Source organism: Mobula hypostoma, chromosome 7 (assembly GCF_963921235.1).
Source record: "Mobula hypostoma chromosome 7, sMobHyp1.1, whole genome shotgun sequence".
Taxonomy (NCBI): domain Eukaryota; kingdom Metazoa; phylum Chordata; class Chondrichthyes; order Myliobatiformes; family Myliobatidae; genus Mobula; species Mobula hypostoma.
In genome coordinates, this window is record NC_086103.1 from 79668989 (window position 1) to 79682896 (window position 13908).

A 13908-nucleotide genomic window follows, 5' to 3' on the forward strand; every position below is an offset into this window, starting at 1 on the left:
TTTTTAATTGAATTGGTTCTCAAGAACCTAAGTTTCTCCATCTGTATGACTGAGATCATATCAGCCACCCATCTCCGAAAGGAAGGGGAGGAAGGTAATTTTCATTCCTTCAAGATAAGTCTTTTGGCAATAATCATCCTCAGTGTCAGAGACTGTTGTAAGGCTGCAAGGAAACAAATAGTAGATTGCGAGCAGCCAAATATAGCGAGACCAGCTTCCAAGGGGAAGGATCTTTTATAGGCCTTTGAGTACCAGTCGAATACTTTGGACCAAAATCCAGTCAGTAATGGGCAAAATCAAAGGGTGTGTGACAACGTGGCTTCCGTCCCTTGGCACTTATCACACATTGGCGAGACAGAAGGGTAAATCCTGTGCAATCTAAGTTCAGAGTAATGGAGATGGTGGCCAACTTTAAACTGGATCAGTTGGTGCCTGCTGTTAACAGAGCAAGCCTGTATCATAGACAAACACTTATCCCAGGCAGCTTCAGATAATTCAATGCCCAACTCCGCTCTCCAGGCATCTCCACTGGTTACTGAACTTGAATAGCCAGAAGAGAAAACTTAAGGAGTTGGGATAGGAATCTATATTGATGAGGGGAAAACTCGTAGTAGCTGGAGTGTGACATGAATCTGGACCTGTTAGCCCAGCACACCGTTTGAGAGGAAATTCTTGGATTCCATTCCTCTCCTCAGCCACATTACGAATTAGAGACTATATGTGACAAAAATGTTTATGTATACTGAGCGTTAAAGGGAATTTAGTCATAGTCATAGTCATACTTTACTGATCCAGGGGGAAATTGGTTTTCATTACAGTTGCACCATAAATAATAAATAGTAATAAAACCATAAATAGTTAAATAGTAATATGTAAATTTTGCCAGTAAATTATGAAATAAGTCCAGGACCAGCCTATTGGCTCAGGGTGTCTGACCCTCCAAGGGAGGAGTTGTAAAGTTTGATGGCCACAGACAGGAATGACTTCCTATGACGCTCTGTGTTGCATCTCGGTGGAATGAGTCTCTGGCTGAATGTACTCCTGTGCCCAACCAGTACATTATGTAGTGGATGGGAGACATTGTCCAAGATGGCATGCAACTTGGACAGCATCCTCTTTTCAGACACCACCGTGAGAGAGTCCAGTTCTATACCCACAACGTCACTGGCCTTACGAATGAGTTTGTTGATTCTTTTGGTGTCTGCTACCCTCAGCCTGCTGCCCCAGTGACAGTGAGGATCACAATACACTATACCCCTTTAAATGTCTATGCTCTTGCTAAAGTGGTCACTTGATTTCTGAATGAGGTTGCTCTGACTGTGCTGATGATTGCCTGAAGCAACAGCAGAGGTTTCAAAAACATTTTATCTGTGCGTTGGTTGGAACCAGCCTGCACGCTCTTAAGTGGGATGGTGCAATGCAGGTAAAGTTGATACTTTGTTGGCTGCCTTTGACCTTTGAGCAGATATAACTTATTGCTGGGTGCACTTGTTCTCATCCCTTCTTTTCTGGAAATGTTTTCCTTCAAATGTTCATCCCTGCTCCTTAGCTCATTCTAAGAGGAGTCCACAGATACATCTGCACTCTGCGTGGGAACAACTGATTTATCTAAAAGCCTTGAAGTCATCAAAGCAAGTCCTTCAGTACCTTGCGCATGACTCTTTGTGAAATGTGAAACAACTATTGAAAGCATTTAAGTATAGAGAGCTGTGGTGCTGGTCTGAAGAAACCAGCCAACAACTAATCTATGAAAGGCTTATCTTTTAAATATGAAGACAAGCTGCTTAACTTCTTCCTGCTGAAGAAATGTCAACAGGAGTGATAAATGACAAAGTAGCAGCAACAGCAGCAATGTGATCTGCCACACCTGTGTACTTGCAGAGATGAAATGTCTGGTTGCTTAAGGCTTTACCTAAATGCTGGCCAACAAGCTTGGTGCTAGAATTGTGTCCATTTTTGAGCTCAAAACCAGACACAGATACCTAAGAAATGGGTGCAACCAAATTTGAGTTCTTGCCCTTTAAATCTTTGCATCAAATTCTACTTCTAACCATTGTAAAGGAGGCAGTGACAAAGTAACAAGCACAAGGAAGTCTGCAGATGCTGAAAATCCAAAGGCACACACACAAGATGCTGGAGGAGCTCAGCACTGTAAAAAAAGAGTAAACAGTCGTCATTTCAGGCCAAGGCCCTTCTTCAGGACGGAACAAAATAATGTCAGTCAAGATAAATCTGCTTGATGAGAACTAAATGTGAATGCGCTATACAATATATATGGAGTAATAGGTTCCACCATTATGATCCCAATTTACAAAGCATTTCTACAGTAATATTAATTTGTACATGCATTGCTACAGTGGCCTGTGTAATAGCAAAGCTAACCATGTGAGTTGAGCATACGTTCCCATTGGCAACGTAGTTATAGAACGGTAGCCCACTACCACCTCAGATAATCACATTGCTCTCTCAGGTGGTAAAGAGGTCAGTCCAACAGCTATTGCATTTTGTTCTTACAGCAGACAACAATGAGAGCAGCTGCCTGCCAGGTCTTCGATGTCCAGAGCTCTGTAATTGCGTTGACACCGTGGTGCAGTGCAGTAACAGAGGCTTCCGCACCTTCCCCAAAGGCATTCCCAAGGATGCAACTGAGATGTGAGTACAAGCCTTGAGCAAAACTCCCTCGCCACCTTCATCTCTGTTTTTATTTTCAATCTCTTATACTCTATATGTGATCTTGGAAAAGGAACTGTCATGGAAAAAGAGGCATGTCTTTATTTATTGACTTGAATGGTGGACTTAACGTGGTGAAGAAGACTGTGATTAGGTGCAAGAGAGCATAGATAGATTGGGAGAATGAGCTGGCAAATGTCTGGTTCAGTTTAATACATTGTCGAGTGACACACTGTCAGAACCAAGGCTATATTGGTCTGCTTGAAGCCACAGTTCTAAAGGGGGTATGTCAGGTACACGCATGCATAGTAAAGGCATCCGTTAGTCTTGCGAGACCATGGATCTGCACCTGGAAAGTCTTCACTCTCCAGGGCACAGGCCTGGGCAAGGTTGTATGGAAGACCGGCAGTTGCCCGTGCTCCATGCTGCAAGTCTCCCCTCTCCACGACACCAATGTTGTCCAAGGGAAGAGCATTAGGACCCATAAAGCTTGGCACCAGTGTTGTTGCAGAGCAATGTGTGATTAAGTGCCTTGCTCAAGGACACAACACGTTCCCTCGGCTGGGGCTCGAACTCATGACCTTCAGGTCGCTAGTCCTTGGCCACGTGCCCACACTTGCACATGCATGCATACATCACTGAAAATAGTGGGAAATGCTGCAAGTGCTTAGTAATGTGCATGAGATCCTGCAATTCATTATTATTCAAAGCATTAAGTACAAAAAGGGGAAGTTTTTTTTTATGGAGGATACATTAAAATCCGGCATTAAAAAGGGTGGCATTGGACCAAAGGCCGAACTTAAATCCTGACTCATGCGCTGCTTGCACAGAATTTGCATGTTCTCCATATGAGTTTACTCCCAGTGCTCCAGTTTCCATATCCCAATCATGTGCAGGTTGATAGTTTAAATGGCCACTGAAAACTGTCCCTTATGTGTAGGAGAGTGGTAGAATCTTGGGTGAGTTGATGAGGTTGGGAAAATGAAAATTGGGATTAACATTACTGTGAATGGGTGATTGATGGTTGGTCTGCTCAGTGGACTGAAGGACTTGTTTCCATGTCGTATGTGTCTATGATCCCGTAACTCCATAAGCCACGGCTTGAGAATTGCATCTAGTTCTGGTCATCACATGTTAGAACAAATATAAAGATTATGGAAATGGTGCAGAAGGAATTTATTTCTTATTTTCAAGGATGAGGGATTTCAGTACTAGAGTTAGGAATGTTTCTCCTTGGTAGAAAGTTGGGAGGAGATTTGTTTAAGGTGTACAAAATCATGATTGATATAGACTGAGTAAATAGCGGAAAGTTATTCCCGTTAGTGGATGGTTCAACAATCAGTAGACTCAGGTTTAAGTCAAAGGGTAAAAGATAGGAGTGGCTGTAAGAAAAAAACAGTTTTATACAGAGAATGGCAATGAACCAGAAGTTGATGGACACGGAATTAATAAAATATTTTGAAGGGATTTGGAAAAGCCTTGAGGAAAAATAGCTCAGGTAAGTGACTAACTGGAAGATTGTAGAGAACCAGCATGGATTCATTGGGCCAATGGTCACCCTTTATGTCATGACAGTTCTATGATTATTTACCATACCATGCTTTCAACGTCTCTGAGAGTTCAATGTGGAGAAACTGTGTAAAGATGAAAGCAAAGTCCTGGTCTTCTATCCAATGACTACGGCACCAGGAATGTTATCACACCATTTGGAAACCTGAAATTCCAGAGAACCAAGCAAGTTATAAATTGAAAAATTGTAGCTTTCTCAGAAGAATAAATGAGATTCCAGATAATGATTTTTTTTTGCAATGAACGGGAAGCACGGGAAGTGTTTAAATTGGTTCAGCGTAATTTCCAAAAGACTCAGATCTTCTGACTAAAAACTACTTGGTGATATTACACTAAATACTTTCTTTTGACACTATCTCACAGCTTTATTTTCCTAAACTCCAGTTAAAGAGAGGAGCATAAAGACCACCAAATGAATTTTCCACAATGGAAAGACACAATACTCCGCACAGCACCAGAAAGTAGGAGTCGGCCATTTGGCCCCTGAAGCCTAACCTGCCATTATCGTAGCTGTTTAGTGCTAGCCCCAACTCCTCTTCTATTCAAACTTAAATTCTTTGATCTTTCAAGTAGTTACCTATTTTCCCACAAATACATCTAATACTCCTTCATCAACACTGCCCTCAACTGCATCTCTTCCATTTCACACATGTCTGCCCTCACCCCATTCTCCTGCCACCCTACCAGGGATAGGGTTCCTCTTGTCCTCACCTACCACCCCACCAGCCTCACCAACCAACACAATTCTCCGTAACTTCCGCCATCTCTAATGGGATCCCATTAACAAACACATCCTTCCCTCCCACCCACTTTCTGTTTTCCACAGGGATTGCTCCCTACCTGACTTCCGTGTCCATTCGTCCTTCCCCACTGATCTCCCTCCTGGCACTTATCCTTGCAAGCGGAACAAGTGCTACACCTGCCTCTACACCTCCTCCCTCTTTACCATTCAGGGCCCCAAACGGTCCTTCCAGGTGAGGCAACACTTCACCTGCGAGTCTGTTGGGGTCACATACTGTGTCCGGTGCTCCTGGTGTGGCCTCCTGTATATCGATGAGACTCGATGTAGATTGGGAGATCACTTTGTCGAGCATTTAAACTCTGTTCGCCAGAAAAAGCTGGACTCCCCAGTGGCCTCCCATTTTAATTCCACTTCCCATTCCTATTCCTTTACTGTCACGATGAGGCCACACTCAGGTTGGAGGACCAACAACTTAAATTCCATTTGGGTAGCCTCCAACCTGATGACATGAACATCGATTTCCCAAACTTCCGGTAATTCCCCCCCCCCCCCCCACTTCACAATTCCCCATCCCCTTTTCCCTGTCTCACTTTGTCTCCTTGCTTGCCCATCGCCTCCCTCTGGTGCTCCTCCCCCCTTGTCTACCCTCAGCTTCTGTGCTCTCCTATTAAATTCCCCCTTCCCCAGCCCTGTATATCTTTCACCAATCAACATCCCAGCACTTTCTTTCACCTGTCCCCCTCTTGGTTTCACCTATCACCTTGTGTTTCTCCCTCCTCTCCCCCCATCTTTTTAATGTACTCCTCATTTTTTTTTACCCTGTCCTACTGAAGGGTTTTGGTCCGAAATGTCGACTGTACTTTTTTCCATAGTTACCTGGCCTGTTGAGTTCATCCAGCATTTTGTGTGTGTTGCTCTCCATCTCTCATTGCGTCTGTCGCTCTGTGTCTCTCCTTATCTCTGTTTAATTGTTCAGTAGTTTTGTTACAAGATCATTGTATCCCTTGCCTTTAGGAGATAGTTCTTGCATTCTGTTAAGGAGAGTTTATTTCATTGGCAGTTGCCACCATTGTTTACTGTGCTGTTTTACAGATACTTGGAGGGGAATCAACTGACTACGTTCCCTAGTGAGCTGTCTAATTTCAAGCAGTTATCTCTCTTGTAAGTAACACTTCAAATCTTCATTCATATTCTGGTAACATTCTGTCAACTGATGAATCCTTAAATAATAAATGTTCTTCATTGGGCAGATTAATGCATAGCTCCAGTAATTCAGGTATAAAGTCAGTTGGATTACAGGGTTAATGGTAAGGCACTGAGGAGTGCAGTAGAACAGAGGGATCTGGGAATACAGATAGAAAATTCCCTAAAAGTGACATCACAGGTAGGTAGGGTTGTAAAGAAAGCTTTTGGTACATTGGCCTTTATTAATCAAAGTATTGAGTATAAGAGCTGGAATGTTATGATGAGGTTGTATAAGGCATTGGTGAGGCCGAATCTGGAGTATTGTGTTCAGTTCTGGTCACCAAATTACAGGAAGGATATAAATAAGGTTGAAAGAGTGCGGAGAAGGTTTACAAGGATGTTGCCGGGACTTGAGAAACTCAGTTACAGAGAGAGGTTGAATAGGTTAGGACTTTATTCCCTGGAGCATAGAAGAATGAGGGGAGATTTGATAGAGGTATATAAAATTATGATGGGTATTGATAGAGTGAATGCAAGCAGGCTTTTTCCACTGAGGCAAGGGGAGAAAAAAACCAGAGGACATTGGTTAAGGGTGAGGGGGGAAAGTTTAAAGGGAACATTAAGGTGGGCTTCTTCACGCAGAGAGTGGTGGGAGTATGGAATGAGCTGCCAGACGAGGTGGTAAATGCGGGTTCTTTTTTAACATTTAAGAATGAATTGGATAGATACATGGATGGGAGGTGTATGGAGGGATATGGTCCGTGTGCAGGTCAGTGGGCTAGGCAGAAAATGGTTCGGCACAGCCAAGAAGGGCCAAAAGGCCTGTTTCTGTACTGTAGTTTTTCTATGGTTCTATGGATGTTCCTCCTCATATACGATGCGCATCCTGGTACATGACCAATACCATCTGTGTGATGCAGTGAGGTAGAGCTCAGCAGTTCCGTGGTGAGGATCAGGTGTTGTGCTGTAATAAAAAGAATCTTGTCTAGAAGGGATACTGAAGTTGACTTCAAAAATGGCAACGCCGCCACCATGGGTTAACATTTTTTGGTTCCTGGTTTCAAATCCAGTTGAGGGTCAGGCAGCCTTTCTTCAAATGCTGCAGCTTGCCTGGAAGTTGATAGAGGAAACATGCTGCATCCAGACACACCAGGGGATGGTACAGTGGCATAGCAGGTAATGCTACAGCGTCACTGCTCCCATGACTCTGGTTTAGGGTCATGGGTCAAGACTTCCCAGGCGCAGATCCACGGTCTCGCGAGACTAACGGATGCCGCCATGCTGCTGACTGTATAGAGTCTACATCTTAGCCCAATGCCCATGCTGGCTTCCTAGATGCTCTAATTTCCTCCCTCTTCCCAAAATCGGTTTTCATGAAGTGACAGAGTTCGTGTGAGGGGAGGCTGCTTTCCTTGATAATCCACTGGTATGTTAATTGGCAATTGTACGTGGCACTTTTAGGTGGAAGAATTACAAGTGTATTGATGGGCATGTATGAGAGTATAGATTAAAGGAAAATAAATGAGTAACAACAGCATTACTGTGAAAGCTGACATGGATTTGATAGACTGAATAGCTTGCATCTGTGTTATACGGAAATATGAATATATGGAACTGTCCCAAGAAAAATACTAAATTCATCATTATATATGGGTCATGAGTATATGACATCTTGATTCTGGATAATGTCTATTTATTTGCTTAATTCCCTTGAAGATTATTACTGTAGCATATTCTGAAATAACTTTGGGATAAAATATTCTTCCCACGTCCCTAATCCAGGAATTTCTACTGTCCTTAGGCAGTCCTAATGTTTTTACTTAGCCCTTCCCTTCAGGTATCTAATGTGTCTTAAATCCTTGCCCCACCCACCTTGTTTCCATTCCGAAAGATTCTTTGTGCAATCTACCTCTTTGACCAACCCTCATAATATCTCCATTGATGCTGCTTGACCTGCTGAGTTCCTCCAGCATTTTGTGTGTGTTGCTGTCATAATATTTGTTTCTTTGGGTCAGTATCCAGTTTGTCTTGATAATCTCTTTCAGATTTATGGGGGAAGCTTTACAATGTCACTGAGCCACAATATGATCACTTTTGATAACATTTGTCCTGTGGGATCTTTCTATCTAGCCCTTAACAAAGCCCCTGACTTGTCAACCTGTCAAGTGCAAATTCCAACTGGTTGGCTCCACTTCTTTTTATCTGGGAAGCCAACTTTTCTCACTTCAAGCCGGCTATCAAAAGCACAAAGTCTTTTCAATTAAATTGGGCGGTCTTCTACAAAGTAGATATGCATCCTGTCCTAGAGTTGGCGGATGGTCATCTATGGTTAGAAGCACAGAGGTCATTCCAGAGCATCCAGATTTGCATGTTTCAATGACCCAACAACCTTGTGTTGTTGAGTGGGCAACACGGCAGCATAAGGGTTAATGTAATCACTTAACAGTGCCAGCAATTGCCGATCGAGGGTCAATTCCTGCCATTGCCTGCACTTTCCCTGTGATCGCATGCATTTCCTCCCATATTCCAAAGACGTATGGTTAGGGTTAGGGTTAGTAAGCTGTGGGCATGCTACTTTGGTGCCGGAAGCTGTCCCCATCACAGTCCTTACTAACCCAAATAATGCATTTCACTACATGCTTCAATGTTTCAATGTACATGTAATAAGTAAAGCTAAACTTTATGGTTTATTCTTCATTTCCAAGTAACTATCTGAAGTCAGTAACATTGAATTAAAATGTAATGAACACCATTTGTTTGTAAGCAGAGGCTCAGGAAAGGCTGGCTTAGTCAGTACACACCTTGTCAGATCTGTTTCTAGATGACAGAGTGAGAGCTTGGAGGTCTCTACCATGTTCAGCAAGGCTCAAAGGATACATGAATACTGTTCATGGATCAGTAGCGTTGATTGAAGGTTCAGTGGGTGTTCAGGCTGCAGGGATTTCCCAAGTACAGTACAAGGATGGCTAAAGAATCTTTTTTTTAAAAATTGAAAAATATTTCTCTGCCCTCTTTCCATATAACCACACTTGGAATATTACATGAGATCTCTCGGAAGTTTGAGTGAAGACCTGTCCTCTCTCCTCATCCAGAACATGTTACAAATGCTACCATTAGGATAGGAATGGAAATTGGGACTGCACTTGACACTGCTGTGTTGGTTTTGCGGGCCACTTGCCTCTCTGACCACCGAAAGTACACTATTGTCCTTGGTTGAAAAGTCAAAACCTTGATATTTTCTGTGAACAACATATCTCTCTCCAAATCCCTCCCAACCTATACCCTACCCTTCTCCTTCTCATGGCAATCTTAGTACTTAGGACATAGCATATCCAAGGAGGAATCCTGGGGAAATTTGAATTTTTTTTGTGAAACTGAGCTTCATAAATTTCCAAAATAACAGCCCGAGCTGACATTTGGACCTGCTAGTTTATTAGTTCTCACCTGGGGTTGAATCTTTGACTTATTGTTTGTTAAAAACCAGAAGCAACCTTTACAGCCACTAACTTTTCGACGAAGCTGCTTATAAACTTGATGGAGTACATTTTGAAAATGTAACTTGCAAATTAGCAGTCAGAAGAAGGTGGGGGGGAAGAAATTTGTAATGTTTTCATAATTCAAGTTTAACTTTATTTATAGATTAGTAAATGTTTTAAAATTCAGTAATGGATTTTTGCTTTCATTCAGACCCAGACTGCCAATGAGTCTTCAGGGTTGTTGGACGCTAAAAATGATTTCAAGCAAGGACATAAAATTACTCGTAATGTTGCATGAATTTTAAATAAAGAACCATTATTGGTTTACTGAATCAAAACTACATTGTTAATAAACTCAAGCTTCAAAGACGTGACTAAAAATATCAGTGTCTGATTATATGTATTTAACATAAAACATGATTCTCTTGGGTGGTCTTCAGAAATTATTTGGATGTCAATTTGAATCTCCATCTGAAAGATCTGTGTATTATTGAAAATGCTACGTGCATTCACAAAATGGTTCTTGATTTAGAACTCTTTTCCCAGTTAGTGGTGAACTTGGGTACTGAGTACAACATTGCTCCTGGGTCAGAAACAATGGCTCCTTTGACTAATGAGGGAACTATAAGTGCAGTAGTATATAGAATATGAAATTACATACCGCTGCTATAAAATTTCATGTTGTTCAAAGTTAATTCTTTTTTTAAATACAGTTTCCCTGACTCTGAATTAAACAGAAAATGCTTGAAACATTTAGCAGGTCAAACACCAACTGTGGAAAGAGAAACAGAAAATATTTTTGAAACAAACAAGACTGTTTTCTCTCCACAGATGCTGCCTGACCCACTGAATGTTTCTAGCATTAGCTGTTTTTAATTTCATACACTGAGACTTGGGTTCATTCACTTTGTGAATGCAAGAGCCTTACTGTCTGATTATTAGAATGCAGAGGCAGACCATTTTGTACATTGAGTCCATGCTGTTTTCCACAGTACAAGGGTCTCAACCTGAAAGATAAATCTTCTCGGCTGCCTGTTCCATTGAGTTGACCCAGCTTTAAGAACTCCCAAAGAGAAGTTCTCTCATTCTAAAACTAACTTGTTTTCCCTCTTTTGAAATTCTAATGATGGGTCTTGGACCTTCTAAATAGGATTCTAAATAATTCAGATATTATTTTAAGTATAACCACTGTATGTTTAGTGATTGAATTGCCAGTATGCTGTTTTGCACCAAATGAAGTAGCATTGGAATCTCGTTGTCTTTGGCAATGAAAATAAAGCTCTAACTAACTAACTGACCTAAGACATTAAGTATTCCTCTTTCCACAGTTGCTACCTGCCCTTCTCAAAGTTTCCAAGTTACTTTATTTTATACTTTATTGTCGCCAAACAATTGATACTAGAACGTACAATCTTCATAGCGATATTTGATTCTGCGCTTCCCACTCCCTGAATTACAAATCGATAGTAAATATTAAAAATTTAAATTATAAATCATAAATAGAAAAATTAGTAAAATGGAAAGTAAGGTAGTACAAAAAAACCGATATGCAGGTCCTGATATTTGAAGGGTACGGCACAGATCCGGGTCAGGATCCGTTCAACAGTCTTATCACAGATGGAACACAGTACACTTAATATCAGAGGATGCATGCAGTATACAACCTGAAATTCGTCCTCTTCACAGACATTCACGAAACAAAGAAACCTCATAGAGCGATAGAAACATCGAAGCCCCCTCCCCCCTCCCTTCGCACAAACAGCAGTAAAAGTATCAATGCTCTCCCCCCAACTACACCAGCAGGAGAACTGACTGCCCCCCCACCACTCCGACACCATCCTCCCATCATGCGAGCAGGAGCAGAAACACTGAAGACTCCATCGAACCAGAGTTCATAAACCAGCACTTTTGTATCTCAGACAGGCCCTCTTTCTCCAGCAAGGGAGAGAGATTTCAATTAGGTGCTGCCAAGTGATGTCTTTTGCATTGAAGGGCATGTTTTTAAAGTCACCCTGCATCAGCTGCCAAAAGAGAGCCAGCAAAGCAAAGTATCCAGACTGGATCAATCAGTCTAGATCAGACTTCTCCATAACACCTTGATTGGTTAATTAAAACTTCAATCCAGGATTATGGGGATTAAGCACTTTTTTTTATTTCCAGTCATTGTTTTAATTATTCATGCTAAGATCAAAAACATTCTCCAGCTCAGAGATCAGTGGAAGATTTTTATCTAAGTATTGCCTGTAACAGGATCATAAACACATTTAGAATGAGGCAGTTTTATGATTTTGTTAACACTACACAGAGGAATTCTTCCACCCTGGGGATAAATTGGTCACTCTGGTACGGCAGCCTAATGTTTATTGTTGCAATATTTAACTGTGTAATGGAAGAGTAAGGTTTCACTTGCATTACCACTGGGCTCTATTCCCCATTGCCCTTAATTAGTTGAAACAGATGAGTATTTCCCCATACAAAGCTACTAGGCTTGTAGCACATATTGTTGATTACCAAGGCATTGAAATTTTATACACAAAGTAATGAATTTCAGGGTTTACAGTTCCTATTTTACGTGAGCAGTGTTTCAAGGTAAATGCAGTTCACATGTCAACCAGAATCTAGAATTTTGTAAGGGATATTAATCATCAGGATTTCTTGTACCTAATCACCGCTGGAGAATTGAATCCAGGATTGTTTCAGGTTCTGTATATTTGGAAAAGAAATTGGCCTAAACCTTGCTGGGGGAGGATGTCTCCCAACATGTGGTATTAGTTAGATTTTCACTTTCTCACCTTCTGTCCTATAATTTGCTGTGAATGCATACTAATAAATGTGAATCTGAGACACTAATGAATGTTAGGATTAACCGTCCACCCCCTGAGAATCAATGATTGAGGAAAAACAAAACAAAAAGCGATGGAATAGAGATTGGATGAATTACACTTAATTTAGGTATGTTATGGGGAAGTTACAGAAGGGACCTGGTGAGTCCAGAGTTCAAGGCCTGGATTACAGGCTCCATCATCACCAAGTATGGAGTTCAAGGCCTGGACTTCAGGCCTATTATTAGCACGTATGGTGTTCCAGGCATGGAGTTTGGGGCCTCATTGTAGGCAAGTCCGGGGGACGATACCAAGAATGAAAGCCCAAAGGTCGATCATACAGTAAATCCAGAAGTCGAAGCTTCATAGCCAAAGTTCTGGATCTGCACGTTCACTGGGGAAGTCAGAGACCTGATGGCTGCGAGTCTGAGAGTCAAATGAAGGCTAGAGGCCCAGAGGTGGCCAGACCTGGAGTTAAAGGACTGTGTGTGTGTGTGCGGGTGGCTGGCTGGCTGGATGAGAGAGAGGAAAGGTGCTTGTTTTGCTGCTGTTTCGTTTTTCTTGTTTTGCTGAGTATTGTGAGCGTTATGTTGGCGCCAAACGTGTGACGACACTTGTGGGCTGTCCCCAGTACATCTGTCGGTTGTGTTGGTTGTTAACACAAACGATGTGTTTCACTGTATGCTTGGATCTACGTGTGATAAATAAATGAATCTGAACAATCTCTTACTCAACGTCAGCAAGACTAAGGAGCTGATCACTGACTCCAGGAGGAAATCAGAGGTCCATGAGCCAGTTCTCATCGGGGGATCAGGAGTGGGGAGGGTCAGCAACTGTAAATTCCTTGGTAGGATCATTTCAGAGGACCCGTCCTAGGCCCAGCACATAAATGCCATTACAAAGAAAGCACAACAGCTTTCTTTATAAAAATATTTACACGTATCTTTTAATATTGTAAAAATATTAACATCACCTTGGGCCAAGAGTTCTGCATGTACAGCTGTACTATTACCATAAGTCTCATTGGGATGTTTGATAACATCAATCTTCTCAGACTTCTACTTTCTCAGGAGTCTGCAAAAATTCGGCATGTCATCTAAAATTTTGACAAACTTCTATAGATGTGTGGTGAAGCGAATATTGACTGGTATGGAAACACAAATGCCCTTGAATGGAAACGCTTACAAAAAGAAGTGGGTTGGAACCAGTCCATCACATGTAAAGCCCTCCCCACCATTGAGCATATCTGCATGGCATGCCGTCGCAAGAAGGAAGCATCCATCATCATGACCCCCACCACCCAAGTCATACTCTCTTCTCGACACTGACATCAGGAAGAAGGTACAGGAGCCTCAGGACACACACCACCTGGTTCAGAAACAGCTATTAGCCCTCAGCCATCAGGTGCTTGAACCAGAGGGGATAGCTTCACCTGGTCCATCAC

General features: G+C 42.0%; 1 protein-coding gene across 2 annotated transcripts in view; it reads left to right on the forward strand.

The window, feature by feature from the left end:
• LOC134349406 (slit homolog 3 protein-like) overlaps nt 1-13908 on the forward strand; it is a 674478-nt gene that overhangs the window by 585720 nt on the left and 74850 nt on the right. For both annotated transcript variants that reach the window (XM_063053662.1, XM_063053663.1), the window contains 2 exons: nt 2517-2652; nt 6074-6142. In XM_063053662.1, the coding sequence (XP_062909732.1) occupies nt 2517-2652; nt 6074-6142 (205 nt within the window). The remainder of the gene's footprint in view (nt 1-2516; nt 2653-6073; nt 6143-13908) is intronic.